At 38.2% G+C, this 23,493-nt stretch overlaps 1 protein-coding gene across 5 annotated transcripts in view; it reads left to right on the top strand.

The window, feature by feature from the left end:
- Positions 1 to 23,493, top strand: part of SPTAN1 (spectrin alpha, non-erythrocytic 1) — a 43,217-nt gene continuing 19,724 nt past the window's right edge. For 2 of the 5 annotated variants that reach the window (XM_026860470.1, XM_026860469.1), the window contains exons 1-26: positions 4 to 240; positions 864 to 989; positions 3,458 to 3,598; positions 4,747 to 4,893; positions 5,502 to 5,635; positions 6,369 to 6,513; positions 6,608 to 6,762; positions 8,009 to 8,144; positions 8,682 to 8,783; positions 9,512 to 9,649; positions 10,087 to 10,197; positions 10,660 to 10,737; positions 10,903 to 11,058; positions 11,404 to 11,608; positions 11,738 to 11,919; positions 12,715 to 12,958; positions 13,275 to 13,397; positions 14,165 to 14,382; positions 15,104 to 15,196; positions 15,573 to 15,707; positions 16,202 to 16,350; positions 17,708 to 17,767; positions 20,007 to 20,205; positions 21,429 to 21,533; positions 22,319 to 22,342; positions 22,683 to 22,718. In XM_026860470.1, coding sequence (XP_026716271.1) covers positions 4 to 240; positions 864 to 989; positions 3,458 to 3,598; positions 4,747 to 4,893; positions 5,502 to 5,635; positions 6,369 to 6,513; positions 6,608 to 6,762; positions 8,009 to 8,144; positions 8,682 to 8,783; positions 9,512 to 9,649; positions 10,087 to 10,197; positions 10,660 to 10,737; positions 10,903 to 11,058; positions 11,404 to 11,608; positions 11,738 to 11,919; positions 12,715 to 12,958; positions 13,275 to 13,397; positions 14,165 to 14,382; positions 15,104 to 15,196; positions 15,573 to 15,707; positions 16,202 to 16,350; positions 17,708 to 17,767; positions 20,007 to 20,205; positions 21,429 to 21,533; positions 22,319 to 22,342; positions 22,683 to 22,718 — 3,579 coding nt within the window. Of the gene's footprint in view, positions 241 to 863; positions 990 to 3,457; positions 3,599 to 4,746; positions 4,894 to 5,501; positions 5,636 to 6,368; positions 6,514 to 6,607; positions 6,763 to 8,008; positions 8,145 to 8,681; positions 8,784 to 9,511; positions 9,650 to 10,086; positions 10,198 to 10,659; positions 10,738 to 10,902; positions 11,059 to 11,403; positions 11,609 to 11,737; positions 11,920 to 12,714; positions 12,959 to 13,274; positions 13,398 to 14,164; positions 14,383 to 15,103; positions 15,197 to 15,572; positions 15,708 to 16,201; positions 16,351 to 17,707; positions 17,768 to 20,006; positions 20,206 to 21,428; positions 21,534 to 22,318; positions 22,343 to 22,682; positions 22,719 to 23,493 lie in introns of all 5 variants that reach the window. The other 3 variants (XM_026860472.1, XM_026860471.1, XM_026860468.1) reach the window with 2 other exon arrangements.

The raw sequence follows: 23,493 nt of genomic DNA, 5'->3' as shown, positions 1-23,493 counted from the left end.
AAAATGGATCCGAGTGGTGTAAAAGTGTTGGAAACAGCAGAAGATATCCAAGAAAGGCGTCAGCAGGTTTTGGACCGTTACCACAGGTTCAAGGAACTATCTTCTCTAAGGCGCCAAAAACTTGAAGATTCCTATCGATTCCAGTTTTTCCAGCGTGATGCAGATGAGCTTGAAAAATGGATCCAAGAGAAACTGCAGATAGCATCTGATGAAAATTACAAAGACCCAAGCAATTTACAGGCAAGTCCTACTGCCATTTTATGTTTCCTGTACTATTAATTTGAGGGTGTACCAGGTCAATGGTCTGGTCATAGACAGAGCAAACCGTAAATGTAACTTGGTCTGAGAGTGGTGAGGAAAGATGGATGCAAATACCCTCAGCCTTGCGAAGTGTTCTTCAGAAGCCTGGTTTCTTTGCTGTTATAATTGGAATATTTCTAATAGTGGATTAGATGTTAAATCAATGTAGAAAAAGTCACTTGATACAATGTAATTTAAACAAAGCTGGTTTTACTTTTAGAATTTGTTGGACACTTTGGTTCTGTAAATAAACGTGAATTAACTCTTATTGTTTCCACAAAAAGAAGGTATTTATAGAAAACATACTTGTGTGGGTGGAACTAGCTGATGGGCTCTCAGACGTTTGAACACTCCGGTGTACAAGAGTAAACACAGTAATGAAATAACTAAAATTGTGATGTTTGAATCCACCCTTGAAACATATGATACAATTATAATTTCAACAGTGTTATTTTATTGTTTGTTTGTTTGTTTGTTGTTACTGAATACTAAAAATACACTGGAAATGTGGAGGAGGGCTGTGCACCAAATCTCAGTCACATTCTTTGATGCTTTACTTGCAGGGAAAGCTGCAGAAGCATCAAGCCTTCGAAGCTGAAGTGCAGGCCAATTCAGGGGCTATCGTTAAACTGGATGAGACTGGAAATCAGATGATTAATGAAGGCCATTTTGCATCTGAAACTATAAGAGTGAGTTTTAAAACCTTTTGTGTTGCCTCTTACAGGCTTTTCCTTAAACACATTGTGCATCTTGCATGGATAACTCTATATTCTAAAACACTTTTAAAATTCTATAGATATATGATTAGTGAAATCACAAGAGAATTTGTATTTGTAAAGCTTACAGATATTATCTTTCATGAGCACCCAGCTCATCTTTTCTTGAATCCAGTTCCGAGGTGAACTGTCTGCTGGTGGAGTCCAGGAACTTGGACTGGAAAATCATTAGTAATTCAAAGATGTGTTGAAAGTCACAAAACAAATGATTAATTATATTTGTGTTTCTTCCCAAAATGGCACAAAGGGGTATCAAGAAGCAGCAAATTCACAAGGCCTGCTCTGAGGGGTGTTGACCACTAATCTTTTTGCTTATATACAGCATTTTAATTTTCTGCAATGATAATCATAAGTAACACAAGCCATGGTACCAGTCAATTTCAGACATCTCATTTCTGTGTGCTCTGGCTCAGATCAGGTCTCTGCTGATCTCTATTTTCTGGTTAAATTGTACTGGCCATATGTTTGAATCTCGTTGAATTCATGTTCCACGGCTTTTCTGTGAGCTCCAAGTACAGTGCTCTGTCTGCTCTGTTTATCCGGCAGTGAACATCCCTTAGGACAGCTGCTTCCTCAGTAACAAGCAGCAAGTTTTCTTCAGATCCTTTTCTGAGATCTACTGTTGTTTCTCTCTTTCTCTCTCAAGTTTCCCAACCTGTGTAATGCAGTGACAAACATCTTTGCTGCTGCACTAGATAGCTTTACATCTGACAGTATTGAGTGATTATCAGTGTTTTAAAAAGTCTGAGAAAACTGTAAATTCTACGTAATGACTTGCTAGTTATTTTTTACTCCTTCTATGTATTCTTATTTTCTCTGGTTTGTTAAGTGTTTTCTCTCTCCTTCCCACACACATGTGCACACTCATACTGCACCAGTAAACACTTTTATTCTGCATACCAGCTTCCTTTCTAGGATTCATTTTGTTAAATCTGCTGTTTCTGGGTCTCACTTGTTCCAGTCTCAGTAATTGCTGCATTTTTCTCTACTGTTGAAAGCTTTTTTCTTTATAAGATTGGGATGTGAGCTGTTACAGCTTTTCAATAGGAGAAGTTGTGTGATATTTTTGTCGTGATTATCAAACTTAACTGATACATTCAACATTTCAAACATTTCATTGTTACTAAGAAAAGGTGGTGACTAAGAAAGCAGAGATTTATTTTTTTTATACATTGTAAAATAAAAAAAAATCTGAGGTAATGGTATTTTAGAAATCACATTGTGATCATACAACCTTTACCACAAATAGAAAAAAAAAATGCTTTGCAGTTGGGTGATCTTAAACAATAGTGTATCTTAGCTGCTCAATGTAAGTTGTTATTTGTGTTTGGAGTGGTAATTTGCCTTTTAATGGTTCAGTCTTTCACGCCGTACCGGACTGCGCAGCGCCCAATAGTAACGGCTACCCAAGTTGGGTCCCACATACGAGTAGGTGAAACTTCTGGCTGTGCAGTGCAACTTCTTTATGCAATGTCTTCTTTCTTCCTTGGTTGGCAATTTGCACTATCCTTTTGGGCAGCACTAGAAAGTAGTGTGAACTCTTTCCTCCCTCGAAACCTACCTAACTGAACTTTCTAAGAGGATTAAATGGGTATCCACCCATGCTAGATGTTCAAAAGCTTCTCTAGCATGACTTTCAAGTTTCAGATCTTGATGAGCAAAGCATTATAGATGATGGGTGGAGCAGATTCTTTCCTGTTTTACAAGTTGTGTTTCTGTGTGGGAGTGTGGTTTTTCTTTTAATTGTCTATAAACTTTATGGTTGCTCCCAACAGTTCTGAAAGGCAGACTGAAGACAGAGAGAGTCTCACTATTAAAACTAGTAATTGCTCCTAGTATTTCAGTATAATCTTACTTAACAATGTTGGGTAAATATATTAACTGACTAGTGCTAAGAGAAATGGTTAAAATACTGTAAAGTGGCACAAGTTTGTCTTGAAACAAAATGTGTGGTGTTAAAAATAAATCCACAAATGAAGACGAGATTCACTTATTGGGAGTTGACTTCCAAGTAAAAGACTGAAGATTTGAAGGGGACAGCAGCAGATCTTTGGTCTGACTTCACATTAGCATACCATTTAAATCAAATTTTATCTCAAAATGTTTACCTCATAGTAATGTAAAAGTAACTATTTGATAGCTTAATTAATAACAAGTTTTAAAATACTCAGTTCAGGCATTTCTAATTTTGTGTTATATCACTTTACATCATTTGAAAACTAATGACTGGAGATGAAATTGTTACGAGGTTTGTCCATCCTTTGTCTAAAGTAAGGTTTAGGATGTACAACTTCAGGAAAAAAGATCTATTAAGGTCAGGAAGGGAATAAATCCCGTCTCGCCTGCTACAGGATTTTAATAAGAACATCCTATTGTTCTAGACTCGGCTACAGGAGCTGCACCGACTATGGGAATTACTGTTGGAAAAGATGAGAGAAAAGGGAGTCAAACTGTTGCAAGCACAGAAGCTGGTGCAATACTTACGGGAATGTGAAGATGTCTTGGACTGGATCAATGACAAGGTATATCATTACCTGCCTTTGCTGTGTTTTTGATGGGAAATTTGATGTGCTTGTGTGGAAACTTTCTATCAACGTATAGTTGCTGGAGTTTGGGCATTCAGAGAGCTTTTATTAAAGGTGTCTATACATTTTATTTAGTTTATTCATATTGCATAAACAGTAGGTTTGTAAACTACTGTTCCTTCTTTTGCAGTCACAAAAAATAGGTAGTAGACTTAAGAGGAAGCCTGTGTGTTGGAGAGCACATAATCAATTCTTTCTTTGCTTTAAGGAGACCTTCATGTTTCTGTTTAGTAATAAATTTTCCTGTAAGGGAAATTTACAACATATTAAAACAAATGTTTTTTATAAATGTTCTAAGTTATCTGTTATAGAAAGCAGCCAGCCTAACCAGCAAGCAGTGTATACATAATTGCTTATTGATTGGAATATCTTTAGATACACATTGCACGGACATTAGCTTCAGGAGAACTGTTGGTTCTTGATTTTTTTTTGAACTCTGAGGAAGCAGACCACCAACCACACTATCAAGAAAAAAAAAAAGCCACAAAATGATCACAAAGGTTTTCTTAATGATGGTTTGCTATTCTGTCAGTGGGTTCAAACTGTAAACCCTACATAACTGTTACTGAATATGACAGTGCACTTTCCATAAAGAAATCTTGTATGAGAAGCCTACGACAAGTGCTCATAAACAGTCTAAAAATGTAAAGAAATTCTAGTCCCTGTGTGTACTCTGAAATAGCATGGACAGTTATTTTGTGGTTTTAAAATTATCTTTTTTTCTGTACATGTTTTCTTTCAGTAATTTAGGTTGTTGTAGATCATTGTGCACAGAACAGAAAGCTTATGATAGAAAGATCGGTTATATTCAGTAACTTGGAAAATGAATAAGAGCAAGCAAGATGGAAAAAAAAATACTCTTAGTGATCTTGCATGTTTTCTGCAATAATGGACAGATGTTGAGGGGAGGAAGTGGGAGTGGAGTTTAATGGAGGAAACTTTATAGTTTTAAATCTGACTTAAAGACAGTTACAATCACTGTGTTTTGACCTATTCAAAATTAGGACACTTTGCTTCCTGATTTTTAGTAGCGATTTCCCACAGGATATACTGAAATTTACATATATTTTTCCTCAATGTGGTAGGAAGCAATAGTGACCTCAGAAGAGCTTGGGCAGGACTTAGAACATGTTGAGGTTTTGCAAAAGAAGTTTGAAGAGTTCCAGACAGACCTTGCAGCTCATGAAGAAAGAGTTAATGAAGTGAACCAGTTTGCTGGCAAACTTATCCAGGTAAACATTCATGTGTGTTGAAAATCACTCTTGGCAAGTCTGGTATAACACAGCAAGCTTTTGTCTGCAGCTACTGCTTTTCCTCCCTGGTTTGGTAGCAGATATTTAAGCTTTACTCTGCATGTGCCTAGATACTTGGTTATCATTTGATTCGTTTGTTCTGCTGAACGGTTTGAGTAACGGCTCCAGCTGAGAATGTTCCTGAAAATGTGGAGAGTAGTGATTAGTAAGAGAGACTGTTGTATTTGGGATTAAATGTATTTCCCTTGGACAACCAGGATTGGTGCATCTTCTCTTCTGGTATGTCATCTAGGGCTTGATCAAGGTTGGACAGAGGGCAGGAAGTATTGCATTCCAGGGAAAAAAAAAGATGCTGTTTACAGCCCTCTTCCCATTGACTAATTAGTGCATAGGGAAACTTAAACTACTAGAAGAGTGTTAAATGTTTACACAGTGAGTTTCAGGGAAACTACCGAGTTGAGTGATTGTCTGAAAACTACAGTAATGATAAACTGATCTCTTGAAAATCTGTGGTGATTCAAAGGTTTTTTGATGGATGTAAAATCACAGAACGTATACGAAAATGACTTTTTTTCTTTGCTTGCTAGGAACAACACCCTGAAGAGGAACTGATAAAGTCCAAACAGGACGAAGTAAATGCAAGCTGGCAGCGTCTTAAGGGGCTTGCCCTTCAGAGGCAAGGAAAACTCTTTGGGGCAGCTGAAGTTCAGCGCTTCAACAGGTATGATCTTGGCTGGATCTGCTGAAGTGATGTAATATTTTGTGGATGTTTAATGATGTTCAGCTGCTTACAGTAGTATGGAAGAGTTATTGTTGTCTGTTATGTTTTTGCTTTACTTTTCCTTATGACTTATTGAATGAGGACCTTGTTTTAGAATTGCCTTAGAATAGTCATTCTGATTTAGCTTTTCAACACTTGCCAGTTTTGTTCATTCCTACTAATGGCAGTTTTACTTCCCTTTCCCCTGAGGGCTTTTTCCTCCAATTCTGTCCTACATCAGCCTTTTAAGGTTGGGTTTTTTTTTTTCAGATGGATGTCAGGTCAATTGTTCTGGGGGTCTGTGAGCAGGGTCTTCCTATCCTCCTCTCCATCTACAGTATTTTGACATGTGCTGTAATTAAGTGGGAGAAGGGCTCAGAGTGGGAAATGGACCTAGTAGGTGATGGTGCTCAGTGGTGCTATAATTCCTTGGTTGCATCTGGTGATGCCATCTGAAGAATGGCCTGCCAATATGCTTCGAGTTTTTTTGAGATTTAAATAGTCTATTTTTGGGGGGTGAATTGGGGAGGTTTTTTGGTTTTGTTTTCTGTTAAAGGATGATTGTGGTTGGCTACAGTGTGTATATATCTGGGTTTGTATGCCAGTACGTCTGGCATACATACAGGAAAATATTCTGCTTTCTTCCTTTTTCCATACAAGATAGACTGCTTTCAATTTGTGCTTTGTTTTGAAGGGATGTGGATGAAACAATCAGCTGGATTAAGGAGAAAGGGCAGTTGATGGCCTCAGATGATTTTGGCAGAGACTTAGCCAGTGTGCAGGCTTTATTGCGTAAGCATGAAGGCCTGGAAAGAGATCTTGCAGCTCTGGAAGATAAGGTACCCATACAAGATGCATTTTACCTACAGTTTAAACTGAATAACCTGCTTGTAAAAGGCTAGAAGCTTACTCACTGTTTGTGACTGGGTTTAGGTTAAGGCCCTTTGTGCAGAAGCTGACCGTTTGCAGCAGTCTCACCCTATAAATGCTTCTCAAATTCAAGTGAAACGGGAGGAGCTGATTGCCAACTGGGAACAGATCCGAACTCTGGCAGCAGAGAGGCATAGTCGCCTTAATGACTCCTACAGGTAGGAATGCTGTCGTGCTGAAATGACCTTTCTTCCTTATTCAGATTTGACAGGGCTCTTGGGAGGAGAAGAAAGGGATGATGTTTCCAAAATTTTTGGATGATTCCGGTGTTTTCAGAAGCAGTCTTTGTTCACCAAATTATATTTTATACTAATTTCTTGTAGTGAAAGAAAGACTTATATGATAAATAAATACTTACAGCTTTTGGTCATTCTCTAGATGTGGATCAGTTATGAAAATAAAACACCTTGATGTTTTAGACATCTGCTTTTTTCCCCTATCTGCATTTTGAAGTACATTTTATGACTATCTTGTAGTTTTGTTGGGATTTTTTTAATACATGCATTACAAATCTGTTCACTATGGAGTCCTTGTGATTCTCTGAAGACTGAAGTATGGTATATTGTTGGATGTATTGTCCTAAAGTAAATGAAGTACCTGTTCCTGTCATAATTGCTTTGTTGCTGTGGGATTTGTCTTCATCCAGTCTTGTTTCTATACTAGCCTGGCTGTCTATGATAATGTGTTAGATCGCTGTTGAGAAGCCATACTAAAAAGAAACTTATCCCAGTATGGTGGTTAGTTTACATCCCTTCTGGTTTTGTTTTTTCTGCTGTTTGTTCCCTCCTATAATGCAGGATTTATGGTGGTGGAGACCCACACAAGTAATCATTGCCTTCCCTGTCATAATGTCTTCAAACCAATTAACAGCAAATTTAAAAGGGAAGCAGAAAATGATCACTTCTGCTGATAAGTGTTAAGCACATGCCAAAGGCAATAGCTGTAAAGGCATGCTGAAAAGAATCTGAGAATTTGCTTGGTTTTTTAAAGGCTGTGCAGTTGAAACTTTGTCAGTTCCCTCACACACACTGTGTATGGTTGTGACAGAAGCAGTCGTGTGGACTATCTTGAAACAGTCTGCTTGAGAAATGTCTTTTGATTTCTGTTGTCTTCAATATACAGGCTTGTAGGAATATTCCTTTTACTTTCAATATAAGTTATATGCAAAACGTGTCTTTGAGAAATTGATTTTGAACCTAGCATGTTCCTAAATTTAAAAGGCGGCTTTTTTTGATTGAGAGCACATTTAGTTATTTAATATTCTGATTGCGTTTTGGTATTGTCCAGTTTTGTTTCTATCTGAGGATCAGCTTTTATGTTTATAACCCTTTCCTTGGAGTAAGGATGGAGAAACTATGCAAACAAATTATTCCCAACCATTTTTTTTTCTTTTGCTTCCCTAAGGCTGCAGCGCTTTCTTGCGGACTTCCGAGACCTCACCAGCTGGGTGACCGAGATGAAGGCTCTGATAAATGCTGATGAACTTGCCAATGACGTGGCTGGAGCAGAAGCCCTTCTAGATAGACATCAGGAACATAAGGTATAATGGTTGTACAGCCAAATCCAGCCAGCAGCCCTCAACAGCTGATCTGGGTGTCTAACACAGACTCTGAGTCAGAACTGCTGAGGCTGTATCACTAGAATCCTTTAGTCATGCAACTAACACAGTACCAGATTGCTGTCCTGATTTAATATTTTTGTTTCTTGATAGTAGATGTACACTATTAAAAAGGTATTTAAGAGTGTTTATGATGCTTTAGAAAAATAATTGGACGTGATTGTTGGACTAATGATTCTTTTAGTTCTCCATCGTGAGGAATTGCTGTAGGTGAGAAGGAATGCAGCTTAAAACCAAGCTTTAGTTTCATTTTAACATGAATTTATACTTTATCTGCATTGTAAGGTAATACATTTCATTCTAGTTTTCATGTTAAGTGTAATGTCTTTAAAGGTAGTTCAATGTTCATCATTCAGGTGTTCAGACTGTTGTTTCTGTGTTACTTTGCTGACAGTTTTCATATGCTGACTGTTCTAAGATAAATTCTGAGTAACAGCTTATTCGTGTCGCCTTTCATAGGGAGAAATCGATGCCCATGAAGATAGCTTCAAATCTGCTGATGAGTCTGGCCAGGCTTTGCTTGCAGCTGGGCACTATGCTTCTGATGAAGTTAAAGAAAAGGTAAGTTGAGAGCAAGAGCTCCTAAAAGAGGTTTTTTGTCTCTATCTTCTGAGTCCCTTAATTTAAAATTTCATTTTTTCTTAAGATTGTAAGCTGCAAAGTCTCATCTCTCTAGGTTACAGTGCTTTTTTCATGTATTTAAGTAACATGTGCTTTTCATTCTCAAAATGACAGATTCTATCTATTAGTAGGAACTACTGGAACTATTAGTATATCTATCCTCCAAAAGAAAAACGGGTTAAGTTCAGGTTTGCTATTGAAAGGGTCAGTAAGTATTTAGTATTTCTAGATTTTGGTTTGCCAACTAATGGGGCCTCACATGAGCTCTGCATATTGAAACACTGGTCACCATAAGTGAGAGCTGATCAAGGAGATTTCAGAGGCTGAGAGCACAGGATGGGTTGCTGAAGAGCTTCTCTTATTGTAATAGGCCTGCAGTCAAAAGAGCAGTTGTCCATTAAATCTCTCTGTGTAGATTTGGAAAAGGAGAGATTTCTGACTGAAGTCAGAACATTGTAGTCACTACTCAAGCTTGATAAGCTGAGAAAAGGCTTGCCCTATGTGAGGAGGATGATGTCAGGAACAGGAGAATGATTCTTTATGCAGGAGGTCATTTTCAGTCCAGTGTTAACCCCTTCTTTAGAGTCACAGCTTGATTTTACGTTGAGATGAAAATGAACCAGACTGTTAGATAAAACTATTGTATATTCCTCTTCCCAATCCTTTAGTTGACCATCCTGTCAGATGAAAGATCTGCCTTGCTAGAACTGTGGGAGCTTCGCAGACAACAGTATGAGCAGTGCATGGACCTGCAGCTTTTCTACAGAGATACTGAACAAGTTGACAACTGGATGAGCAAACAAGAAGTGAGTGCATATCTTTGAACTCTCCAGATATGGTTGGTTTTCATTTTTGGCTGGTCTTCTGTAGCCTTAAACAGTTGGTATTGACTAGTGGCAGTGATTGTCACTAAACGTGTGCTAGTGAGTGGGGTGCTGGCAGTTATCTGACTGCCCAAGCTGCTACAGTGAGTGTTTCCATCTAATGCTGAAACTATTAGTTGTGACAAGTTGGCTTGAGATTGCTTTTATGTCTAACTCTTGTAGAATGCTGTTTGAATAAGAAGCTAAAAGAATTATTCAGAACCTTTGGCTGTTAGAGGTGTACAGGGAACACCATCCCAGTACATCCTCCTTTACTTTTCAGTAATATCACATGGTAGGAAGCATCACTGGACATGCTTGAGTTGACTTAGAGCAGCTGACCATGGAAACATAAAAATGTGTTTGTTTCCTTACTTCAGGCATTTCTGCTGAATGAAGACCTTGGTGATTCTTTGGATAGCGTGGAGGCTCTTCTAAAGAAGCATGAAGACTTTGAGAAATCCTTAAGTGCCCAAGAGGAGAAAATCACAGTAAGACATTTACATTAGGTGATCACTAAGTGGGCAAGAAATAAAACAAGTGAATTTGTTTACTGGGGAGGAGACACTGCTGGAGGATGGCAGAGAAGGATGAGGTTTGGTCTGCACAATGATCCGCTGTTATGTGGGATGTATTATCTCTAAATTACGTGTATTGTCTCTAAAATGAAAAATAGTGGAAAAGATTGGTTAGGGTTTGATTGCCGCTTCAGAGAGCAGAGTTAACCCGATGCCTTCATATCATACCAGCACAAGTGTGGATGAAGATTTGTCAAAAATCTGCACTCTTCCACATGTAAGATGATGATAGAGACAAAAAGGGTGTAACAATAGCTATCTTAATGGCTTTCTGATAGTTTTACTGTGATAAACTTTTGAAAATTAATCTACTAATTAAACTTGCACAAAGAATTTCTGTTACACCAAGTAAATAGAAACTTGTTTTCTCTTTAGGCATTAGATGAGTTTGCTACTAAATTGATTCAGAATAACCATTATGCCATGGATGACGTTGCTACACGCAGAGATGCTGTAAGTATCTAAATCAGATTTGGACCGTAGACTTCAAATTGTGTTCTGCTTTATCATTTTAGATGGTATGACTGCAGTATAGGGTAATCAGTGGGGCTCTCCCAAAAGTACAGGTACAGTGCTGGTTCTTAGCTCAAAGACTTTCAAAACCTTCTCTTTTTTCAGCTGCTGAGCCGCCGAAATGCCCTTCATGAAAGAGCTATGTACCGTCGTGCTCAGCTGGCAGATTCTTTCCATCTGCAGCAGTTTTTCCGAGACTCTGATGAGCTAAAGAGTTGGGTTAATGAAAAAATGAAGACTGCAACAGATGAGGCATACAAGGTAAAGATGAACATTGGAGTAATTTTAAGGTGATACCGTGCTTAATGTAATCAGTCTAATGATATGAACCAGTGTCAGCCAAAATGTTGCTGATAGCAGGCAGTATTAAAGACGACAGGAGGAACTGTAATTTCTCCCTGACCCCAAGGGGGATTTTCCCATCATTCTGTAGTGATACTTATTCAGTAGCTTAAGTGTTCTGATTTCAAAGGCATATATTTGGCACCAAATACTTGAGCAACATCTTGGCATGTATATGAATATAGTCTTATCTATAAAAATTCTTTGGAGACCTATAGGTACTAATTCTGGATTGAAAGGTTCTTTTTCTTTCTTCATCTGTAGGATCCATCGAACTTGCAAGGTAAAGTTCAGAAACATCAGGCTTTTGAAGCAGAGCTTTCTGCTAATCAGAGTCGTATTGATGCACTGGAGAAGGCTGGCCAGAAGTTGATTGATGTCAATCACTATGCATCTGATGAAGTGGCAGCTCGCATGAATGAGGTTATCAGCTTATGGAAAAAACTTCTGGAGGCCACTGAGCTCAAAGGTACAGCTTGATCAGAAGAATATGGGCAATTCTTTTTCTGGAGAGCTTAGGTGGGAGAAGACAGGAAGTGAGTCAAATGAAGTGGAAAACCTAAGTCATCTTTTCCTCTTGCCACTCTGTCTCGGTCAGGTATAAAGCTGCGTGAAGCCAATCAACAGCAGCAGTTTAATCGCAATGTGGAAGACATTGAGCTGTGGCTGTATGAGGTAGAGGGACACTTGGCTTCTGATGATTATGGAAAAGATCTCACTAATGTTCAGAATCTTCAGAAGAAACATGCCCTGCTAGAGGCAGATGTTGCTGCCCATCAGGTAAGGGGAATAATTTTTCTTTCTGCCCTGTTAGATCTCACTCAAAATACTCCAGAGACCTTAGCAGGTCTGTATTTTCATAACTTTTGTAGCTTTTGGGCTTTACAGTTATTTATCAGAAATCATTTTGAACTGAAGCATAAATTGTGTGTCCATAAGAACAATATCTTCGGGACCTGGACAAAAAAAGCTTTCTGGAAAAGTAAAATAATTCCATACTGTGACCTGCTGACAGCACAGCATTGTTTTGTGCTGTGAATACCAACTTTAAAAGATGTGCTGTGCTTTGCATAGGAAATAATTCCCCTTTAGGCTCTCCATTGGCAAACAGCTTATTCTTGTTCAGTTTGTTTCCCTGTAGCTCTAAGAAATGGGAGGGGAGGGAGAACAGATCAGTTTTTAAATGTAGAACTTTACAGCAAATGGTTCCTTCATTTGCAAATGATCTTTAGGGGAATTAAATCCACAGCCAGACAGCAGCGTCTGGGTTCCCACAACTGGAATTATTAGTTGTTAATAATTTAAAAATGGTTTATCTAGAGTAGCACATCTGTAAAATTAATGTAGTTTCAAGAATTTTTTGTTTATTTTCTGAAATTGACAGATTAAAACCAATTGCATTTGCTTAATGTGCTGAATATTATCCAGGATATAATTATTGCACTGGCAGTGTGCAGCTGGGGCTCTGTTCTTCTGTCACAATATAATTTATTAACTAAGACCTGAAAACGTTTTCTGTCACTGCAGCCATCTTACAGAAATTCTGACATAATGCTATTGCTGAATTAATTTTAGGATCGTATAGATGGCATTACCATCCAGGCACGCCAGTTCCAAGATGCTGGGCACTTTGATGCTGACAACATCAAGAAGAAACAAGAAGCTTTAGTGGCTCGTTATGAAGCTCTAAAGGATCCTATGGTAGCTCGCAAGCAGAAACTTGCAGATTCTCTTCGCCTGCAGCAGCTTTTCCGTGACATTGAGGATGAAGAGACCTGGATTAGGGAAAAAGAACCTATTGCAGCTTCAACAAACCGAGGTTGGTCCATCCCAGTATTGCCAGGATTTCAATTTCAGAATTATTTTAACTTGTGTCTTTATGGAACGTTCCCTGGAAATTTCCAACATTTTTTGTAATTAATACTGCCTGGAGTTACATATTTGCTATCACCCACGGTTCTTTTAACTGTTATGTTACTTTTACAATTTCAGTGGGTAACTTGGTTTTCATAGTGCTCTATCTTCATTGTAACAGTGCTTATTCTGCAAGTTTGTCTAGCACTGGTTGCAGCTTCCTGGAAATTTTTTAGTCTGATGACTCTGAATTAGCTAATTAATTATTTTATATCTTTCAGGCAAGGACTTAATTGGTGTTCAAAATCTGCTAAAGAAGCACCAGGCTTTGCAGGCAGAAATCGCAGGCCACGAGCCCCGCATTAAAGCAGTCACACAGAAGGGAAATGCTATGGTGGAAGAGGGTATGTCTCAATGTTTTTTAATTCTTTATCTTTCAGAAATCCAAAAATCTTTATGCTGGACTTTGTTCTCTGGCCCTGTACAATTAAGAGTTTCTGCCTGTTTTTATCCAAGCAATAAGTACCTGCTAGCAGGATGAACTTCTGCTCATTCTTTCACCTGAAAATAAAAATAGATTCCTTGATGGGAACCTGTCACGATTTTCACAGTTCTCCATCTGCTCTTGACAAACACATATGAGTTCTGTATTCAGCAGCTTTGTGCCTATGGTATTTAGTCTCCCATTTTTAAATCTGTTAAAGGCTTGTATCTGAGATACATAATCATGATGTGAGAGATGATTCTTCACAAAGACAGTAAGAGTCAGTCCTGCTTTTAAATAAGAATGTATCTTTATTTCTGACTAGGTGTTCTTAACACCAAAATACTAAAAAAAAATTCCCTGATTCTAGGAGATGTCTGAAATGATATTTGTCTGCTGTCAAAACTCTGCCACTGGAAAGAAATGACCTTTCCTGTTTCATCGCTGAGAGGAAATATTCTGATGTGACTTGATTTTTTTCATAAGGATTCAAATATTCCTAGTACAGTTTGACAGATGCAGTGTTTTCTGGTCAGGCAAAAGGACAAGCTGAGTTGTGCTTTCTTTATTCTAGCCAGAATAGGCTACATAGGTTTAAATGGGTCGAATTTAAACGACTTTCAAGAAGTTCAAGTAATCTTTTAGTGTTGTCTCCTTAAGTCCTTCAGTTCCCTCTCTGTTACCTAGGACATTTTGCCGCTGAGGATGTGAAAATCAAATTGAATGAGCTAAACCAGAAATGGGACTCTCTGAAAGCTAAAGCGTCTCAGCGTCGACAAGACCTCGAGGACTCCCTGCAAGCTCAGCAGTACTTTGCTGATGCTAATGAGGCAGAATCCTGGATGAGGGAAAAGGAGCCGATTGTCGGCAGTACAGACTATGGAAAAGATGAAGACTCTGCTGAGGTATTTGGGACTGTTGCTTGAATCAGTTTTGTGATGATTTGTCCACTGGTAAAGAGATAAGGAGCTCTGCTAATTTCAAGATTCTTAACAAAAAAGGCAGAAGATTCTAGTATCAAACTGAATTTTAGCTTGGGGTCAAAAGACGACAGTTTTTCCTTGTGTCTTAGTTATTGCACATTAAATTTTGGTCCTCACTATATTAAAGCAATTGTGAGGAAACTTTACATTGTATTCACTTTTTTATATGTCTTTTGTAAAGTGTAGTAAGGCTAGCATCAGCAAATTCCTCATCTGATATTGGATTTGAGTGGGAGTCTGATTTTCATCAGTTCTCATTGGTCTGGAAGTAATTTTTTGTCTGTAGTTATTTTATAATATTGTTTTGTGGCCAAACACCATGTCTCGGACACTACTGACAGACATTTCACCAAAATGAAGTGCAGTTTAAAGGCATACTTTCAAACTTAACACTATTCCCAGAGTGATACACGGTCACAACAAAAGAATGTTTCTGAGATAAGGTGGAGGAAAGGCACCAGAAGCATTTGGACTACTATCTAGCCTGTGAATAAATAGAAGTAGTTATTCTCATGAGAGTCACAAGACCAGCAGCTCTGAAAAACCCACGTTCTCTGTGTATGGAGCCAAAGTATATGTATTAAGCAGAGTAGTATTTGTAAAATGGCTAGGTATACCTGTTGTTTTTATCTTTCGCTTTCAGGCTCTTCTGAAAAAACATGAAGCTTTGATGTCTGATCTTTCCGCTTACGGCAGTAGCATACAGGCGTTACGGGAACAGGCCCAGTCATGCAGGGTAAGGGAAGATGCTAATTATTGTTGCTAAAATCCTTGGGTCAGCAGAAGGTAAAGACAAAGTTTAATAAAAGTTGTTGGTTTTGAAACCTTATTGCAGACTGTACTTCATTTTCTCAAAAAGTTTAGAGGTCTGTTTTTACAATCATAACAGGCAGCTATGTTGCATTGGAAGAAAACGGTATAATGTGGTGGTTTTCAAGGTCTGAACCCAGACAGTACCTAAAATAAGTCTATCCGCATTACATTTATTTCAGCAAGAATCATTTCATGGCACTACAGTAGCTCTAACTAAGGCTGAAGTATTTTTTAGGACAACTACATTGATTGTAATAAACACGGAACAACTCATTTTTCTTTTGCTTCTTCTTTGTTAGCAACAAGTTGCTCCCACAGATGATGAAACGGGGAAAGAGCTTGTTCTGGCGCTCTATGATTACCAAGAGAAGAGTCCCCGGGAGGTGACTATGAAAAAAGGGGATATCCTCACCTTACTCAACAGCACTAACAAGGTATGCACTTGCCTTTTGTTTTGCTGAACTCTTTGGCTCACTTGGTGTTATGTATTCTGCAGAGCATTTTTGGTTTTGTTTTTTTTCTTATTAAGAACAAAGAAGTTAAAGAATTTGCATGTTTAGTCCATGTTCCCATTCAGCTTTTTAGGATACCTCTTCAGCTCGTTCTCATGACTTTTCTATAGCTGCCAGCTTTTCTAAGTTAAATAAACAACGTGTGCTATAGGGCATGTGTCTGTGAGAAAACTTACTTCCCTACTGTTGAGGAATCTGTTGAGGACCAAACACAAGGGAAGTAAGACCTAGATGTCTTCAAGAGGCAGTTTGTTTGAAATGATCTCCATAAAAAAAAGAGCAAACTGTTGTGAGCATCACTGGGGTTTTTTTGTGTTAATAGAAGCCTCTAATTTGCAGCTTTCAGTTGCTCAGCATGCTTGGTGCTTGCCCTCACAGCAGTTGCTTTTTTTTTTTTTTTTTTTCCTTCTTTGCAGGACTGGTGGAAGGTTGAAGTTAATGACCGTCAGGGATTTGTACCAGCTGCCTATGTGAAAAAACTGGATCCCGCCCAGTCTGCTTCCAGAGAGAATCTCCTGGAAGAGCAAGGCAGCATAGCGTTGCGACAGGAGCAAATTGACAACCAGTAAGATCTAACTGATGAGATATGACACCCATCCAGCATTTGCTGGCTTGGCCTATGTCTTGCATATGCCAGAAGTTTAGGTTGATGCCTCTTACTCTAGGGAGTAGTTAATTGGAGCAAAACAAGGGGCTTCTTTACCAGGGGCACCATATTCAGTTGTTTTATTCTAGATTTTCTTTTTGCTTTTCCCATTTTTTTTAACTGTAAAACTCATGACACTAGACCTCAACTTGCTGTCTGACTTCAGTATTTTATGTGTTCCTTTTGTTGTTGTACCTAACAACTTAAACTTGTTTGTGAGTTATATCTGTCCTAAGCAGCTCTTGTATTTGTAGTTGTCACTGCTTAACGTGTGATCTGTTTTGAAAAGCTTTCTTAAATTTGGTTATATAAAGTACAGTACCCTCCCTATATAGGGCTGCCTCTGGAGGTGACCTCCTTAGAAGCTGTGACTATTTTGGCTCGAGCTCATTACTTTTTTTCCTGAAATGTGGTGCCAGTATTTGTTGCCATTACATGGGCTAAAATGTGTCCTCCTTTTTTTTTTTTTTTTTTTTTTTTTTTTTTTTTTTTTTTTTTTTTTAACATGCCATTGCAAATAGAAAAAACTGTATGGCTGCTTGGTAATAACCTCCTAAAGCACATGGTATTTGTAGATTAGTTCAAGCGAGGGCTGTGGGTGATAGCTGTGAGCTACTGGCTCATCTTATCAAGCCACTTGGAAGCGAAAGCTGAAAGTTTTATGCATACTCCCATCTGTTTACACAGCTACGCTGTCATTCTGCATGAGAATTTCTTCCCGCTCAGGGTTTTTGAGTCACCAGTTATTACAGTGACACACAGTAATTGCTAGCTTTATCTTTAGAATTAAAAACAAAACCCAAAAATGAATAACAAAAAAACCTCCACAACCCCCCGCCCCGAAACAAACCAAAAATAAAAAAGCTGTAGCAGTGAGAAGAAGGGATGCTGGAAAATTGTAACAGGATTTTAATAATGTGTAACTTTCTGTATAGTTTTGCTTGCTGCTTTTAAGAATTAGAGCAGGGTGCCATATTTTAGAGCCAAGAGAGGGGACCACCCTTTAGCTTACAATCACATAGCACAGCGATCATAAAATGAGGAGACCTTATAGAGAGAGTTCAACTGTACTGCTGAGGTTTCCTTATGTGAATTGTATTCCTGGTCTGATTTGCTTTGTTTGCTTCTGAATGACACCTAATTTTCTCCATTTAAATGTGAACTCTAAATCATCTCCTACCACAGACAACCCATGGATGGAGCTGCTGCTTTCATTATTTTTGTTAATCTGACTAATTTTTTGCATGCATTTGCTGTGCTCCCTCTGTCTGTGCAGGACTCTCATAACTAAGGAAGTCGGCAGTGTATCTCTGCGTATGAAACAGGTCGAAGAACTGTGAGTAGGATTAGCCCTTTCTAAACCGTGCTGTCTCCATACTGTCACTGTTCATTCTCCCTTTGGTTGTTTCTTTCTTTGGGAAAGCTGCTCCAAAGAGACAAGAAGGAAGCAATTTCTGCAATGTGAATTATTTTAATTTAGATGAGTGTTGTGGTATGTGTTTCATGTGTTCTTTATAGCCAGCCATCCAGCCAGCTGCTTATCTTGTTGGTCACCTCTGCGCTGCTAAATTGGTTGATGACGTTATTTTCCATTATCCTGATTCTGCTTACCAAATGTGGCTTTAGTGATAATCTAGACTGTTTTCTTTAAAAAGCATCTCTTGCATTTTCTGAGGTGCAGATAGAAATATTGTTCATATAAATATTTAACAAATATATATATACCAAGTATTACATCACATATGAATGTCTTAGAGTTTGGGAAGGGTGGGGATATCACTGTTTGTCATATAAAGTTTGACATTCATACTGGGTAGTTTATATAGTATGATTGTTTTTTATTATAACATTAACAATTTTCAAAGTTGCGTTCGTGTCTCCTGGAATAAATACCAAGTTTTCATTATGGTCTTGGAAGTTGCTGAGAGATCCAAAGCAATAGTGTTCATTGGCTGTGCCTGACTGTCTTGTCATAGAGAATGTATTTCTTGCGAATCAAAAGTGAAAGTATTATAGTAATCTGTGAAGTGTTGCAAAGCAAGTTTGAGATACGGAATTTTGCCCCAGATCCTCTATGAGCTTCACAAGCATTTCATACTTAAAATTGTGTGCTGAGGCAAACGGCAGTCAGGGCAGGCTTCAGAACAGTGTTTTCTTCCAGTCAGGGAAGAATGTTTCTATCCAAACCCAGTACGAAAGATTCTTAGTTCCTTTCTATCCAGTTTTAAACCAGGATAGACAAGAAACCACAAAGTCTCTGCTTCCATGGGAGGACTTAGAAGTTCATTATCAGTTTGATGTATAGACATTACAGCCCAGGGTATCAAGAATTTTCTTCAACAGACTTTGTCATCTCTGAGTTACTGGTTAGGAAAATGCTACATCAGTGAACTCTTCAAGCTGGGAAGTGTAATTGCTCAGTGTTTGCCTGTGTGCTCCAGGGTGGGAAATGAAAATGTTGTAAGGCTGCCCTTTACCCCTTTGAGGCTCCTGCAGGTATCTCAGCAGTATCTTATATTATTTGATTTAATAACATCAAAAGGGATATCTTCATGGCTTAATAATGAGAATCAGTTGCCGCTTTTAATCACTGTAGTAGACCAATGTGCAGTCTGATTCGGGGTATGAAAAACCCCATCTGCAGGCAGCTAGAGTGTCTCATCTTCTGGAAGACTTAAAATAGAGTAACAGTAAGAGTGGGTCTTAAGGGTGTGGCTTTTCTGAGTTACAGATCTCTTTAGCAAGGCATAATGCCTGCTTTTAAAGAGATCTGTAATTCAGTATCAATGACTGTAAAACTTCTGATGGCTCTTTTTCAGCAGTAGCTTGGGGAAGGTCTTGTAGGAGCATCTGTGTCTAGCTGGTTACCAGGAATCAAATAGGAAACATCAGTTTTCTTGTGGTTTTAAATAAACGGCTGGTCTTTTGAGGTTTATTTGCCATTTCAAACCTATTTAAACATTTTAGAGGTTTTACTTGGCAATTATTCTGATGTAAATGTGAAGTAATTTCACTGATGTTTTTGGGAATTCCACAGATAAAAAAGCTAGTTTTTGTGAAATGGGTTTCGTGGGTTTCCTAGTTGAATATAGTTGTGTTATCAAAGAAATAACAACTTTAAAAAAAAAAAAATCAGATTTTTCACTGAATAATGGCTAGGTAAGACATTTATGTCCAAAAGCTGGGAGGCTAGTGGATTTTAATAATCTGTTGGCAAACTTGATATACTTTAGGAAAATAGCTCTTGGAAAGTAAGATCCTATGGAGTCATTCCTGCACTGTGATGCTGCTGTAGCTTAAGAACCTGCCCTGACCTGAGCCGTGATTTGGGTTTGCTTTTGCCCAGTGAAGTGTTGCATGTGGGAGATCTCATTTTGGTGTGCGTATCCACATAGAGGAGAAATATGTACAGTTTACATTTACCTAATTAGGTAAAATAGATCACGCTGTAGAAGAAGAGCGTGTAGACTGCAGGAATTTCCCACATCTTTGGTGATGCCAGTTCTTGGTAAATTACTGTGACTCTGCTCAGTTCAAACTGACTGCCCCCTGCTTTTCTTTTCTGCGTGTTCCAGGTATCACTCTCTTCTTGAGCTGGGAGAAAAACGTAAAGGCATGCTAGAAAAAAGCTGCAAAAAATTTATGCTTTTCCGTGAAGCTAATGAGCTTCAGCAGTGGATCAATGAGAAGGAAGCTGCACTCACAAATGAGGAAGTGGGTGCTGATCTGGAGCAGGTGGAGGTGCTGCAGAAGAAGTTTGATGATTTTCAGAAGGTATGTTGTAATGCTGCATAATGTGTGTGTTGGTTTTGGCCTTTCTCTTCAAGCTTTCTGATCTGTGATAATTTTTTGTAGCTGAGCATAGTTAAGAAGGAAGCATGGCTTTGATTGGAAATAAAAAGGTATATATGCATTTCTTTGTTTTGTGAGGATGGAGAGCATCCCACATTGAAAAGACTTCAGTTTGATTAGCAGCTTGCTACACGCTTCCCAGCTCCCAGAGAATTCAAACTCTCTTTCAACACATTCAAATATAGAATCTGCCAAGCTTTGGAAGAGTTTAATTTTGTGTAAAGCATAACCTTCAGTTAGGCTATTCCTCTTCCTTTTTGTTGAAAGGAAAGATGCATTTTAGTTTCCATCTGTGGAGTTTGTCCCAAGGTATGAAAAAAATGATTCTCTGGTTCAAAATGCCAATAGGCTCTTGGTTTTATTTTTTTCTCCCAATCTTTGCAATACTAGTTAACTTTTTTTTTTTTCTTTGCATGAGGTGTGAAAAAATTGCTTGGGCAGATATGTTTATTCTGTTCACTTTGGTAAGATACTGAGCACCGAAATGCAAAGATGTCTGACCTTATACACTGGAAAAGACAGTGATTTGACAGTTCTGTGGACGTTGTCGTGTCTACAGCTTTAAAGCTGGCTAACAAACAGTTGGAGCCAACCTAGTATTGTAGATGAGAAGATGATAGCAGTTACTGGGTTTGGGTCATTTTAAAGTAAGCTAATGATTGAAATTAAAATGTCACACCTATTAAAATTCAAATACAAGTTCTCCACTAGTTCTTTTCTAACCAGGTTCCCTTTCTGCTTTATAGAAGCCTCTCTGTCAATCTGTTTGGCTGGAAGCATTTAAGTGTCACAGTAAAATGCCTTTTTAATTCGGCCTTTTAGCTAATTCATGCAGTAAGATCATCTTGTTAATGTTGTATACCTGACAGTTTAAAAGTGTATTCCATTCCTGGTTGTTAATTAACTTTTGTGTGGAAAGCTGATAGCGTGTTTCTTTAATCCATTGCTGCTTGGCACTGGCAGCTGGGGTTTCTTGGCATAGACTCCCGTGCATTGTATAGTCACTGGTAACTGTAAAGGTCAAGTGTGCTGAATTCCTGCTGTTTACAAACCACGTACTTTCTAGCACCCCTGGTGTGCCAGCTTGTTCCACATGTTTTGCTTGTGTGAATGTTAACGCTGTGATATTTTGCTGTTCTGTGCAGGATTTAAAAGCTAACGAGTCACGTCTGAAGGACATAAACAAGGTTGCAAATGACCTGGAGTCAGAAGGGCTGATGGCAGATGAAGTGCAAGCAGTACAACAACAGGTCCCATTTTTCTATGACTTAGTCTAATCCTTTCGAGAAGCATAAGACTTTCTTCCTTTCTTTTGTCTGTTGTCTTCTGCTTTACGTGTCATGGCAGGATTCTGGCTGTTCATTTTTGCTCTCTGGTCTGATAATACTGGTATTTTAACCAGAGATACTTAATGCTGAGTCTGTAGTGTGGCCATCACAAGGGTACCCTTTGAATTGTTTCATTTTAGTTAGTCCTATAGCCAGTTGCACCATTCAGAGCTTTTTTAGGAATGGAAAGTCTTCTAAAGTAATATTAAAAGTCATGGAGGATCCATGCATTAGCTTTGCTGCTTATAAATTTGAAATTTCAGCCTTTATTTCTTTGCAGGAAAAATGGTGAGGAATGCTAGGGGAAAAGAGAAATAAAATAGAGCTTAACTTACAGTGGAGGGGTTTTGTGGGTTTTCTGGTTTGTTTTTTTTAGTAATATACTTCCCCCCCCACCCCCCCAGCTTTTCACATACTTGTGTTATTTCTGTAAACAATTCTATCTGGCGCCAACAGAATATTCAAGCAGCTTATTTTCTGAGCTCTAAGATGATACATTGCAGAAGATGGTTGAGTAGTCAAACTCCCATTTCTGCTGCACATTTATGTTGTGTGAGTACTGCTTGGTTTCATGACATCCTGGTAACCATTTTGTAGAAGAAGGATGGAAGCATATCTCCTGCTATCTTCCCTTTCTCAAAAACAGTAAAAACTTTATTTCAGTTAGAAAATAACAAGTTGTTTCTGTTTGTCCTTTTCCTTTTCAGGAAGTCTATGGTATGATGCCCAGGGTAAGTGTTAATTTCCGAGATAACGTGGCAATTATAACAGGTTTGGGATGTACAAGTAGAAGTTCAGCCATAACTGTAGTTAATTTTCATGAGGAACTCAATAATGACTTTGAATGGACATAAAAACTTATCTTTGATCCCTTTATTTCCTGAGTGTCTTACCCCACATCACAAATCAATGCAGAACAGGGTAACCCGAAATGATGGAAATACTTACTTGTAAAAATTGATTTACTCTGTTAAGGACTAAATATGGAGAAATTTCAAAGACTTCTAGTATATTCTGATGGTTTTAGATTTTGCTTCCGATTTAAAGCTGTTTCTTCACATTTTCAAACAGGATGAAACCGATTCTAAGACAGCCTCTCCTTGGAAGGTAGGTGTCATTACTTAGTAGCACACAGTGAGAAAGTAAAACCAGAACTACAGCACATAATCTTTTTTAGACTGTACACCTTCCCGTATGCTCTTTTTTTTTTAATTCCCTCCCTTTTTAAAAAAAAACCAACAAACTGTTGACAAAGTGAATTGTAGTGGTGTCCTAGTCTCAGCGTTTGAATTGGTATTGGTTTAGAGTTAGTGACTTTCATTTCATTCTGCTTGTTTACTTCAACAAGTGTTTTACGAAAATATGTTGAGCATTCAGCAGGAATTCACTTTCACATACTTGCATACAGATTCTCTCAATATATAAAGATGTCACATAGGTACTACTCTGTTTTAAAAACAAAAACCATCTAGGCAAAGTTAAGCAACTACATCAGCTCTCTGTTTGCAGATATGAGAATAATTATGAGATTTCCAACAGAATTGCTCTAGCTGTAGAAATTGCCAGCAATCCATTTTTCACCTCTCTGCTGTAAAACTCCATTTTGGTTTGAGCTGGTACTGTAAGACCGATTCTAGTTTTTATACCAATGTTTTTGGGTATTACATGGCCACTAGATGAGAAATGGGCCCTGTTCACTTAGCATGAGTTCTCTTTTTTTATATAGTGAGCAGAAGGAAATGTTTTTATTCCTGAAAGTCGAAGCCACTTATGTCAGTATTCCTTTAGTAAGGATTATGGTGTATGTGTATAGCATATCTTTATCTTCCATTACTCATCTCTAGCTCATTTTCTACAATAGTTAGAAGAAGCCTTTCTCCAT

This window comes from Athene cunicularia, assembly GCF_003259725.1.
Source record: "Athene cunicularia isolate RWA chromosome 17 unlocalized genomic scaffold, athCun1 chr17_part1, whole genome shotgun sequence".
NCBI lineage: Eukaryota > Metazoa > Chordata > Aves > Strigiformes > Strigidae > Athene > Athene cunicularia.
Note: the sequence above shows the minus strand (reverse complement) of the source record. Positions and strands in the feature narration are given on the sequence as shown.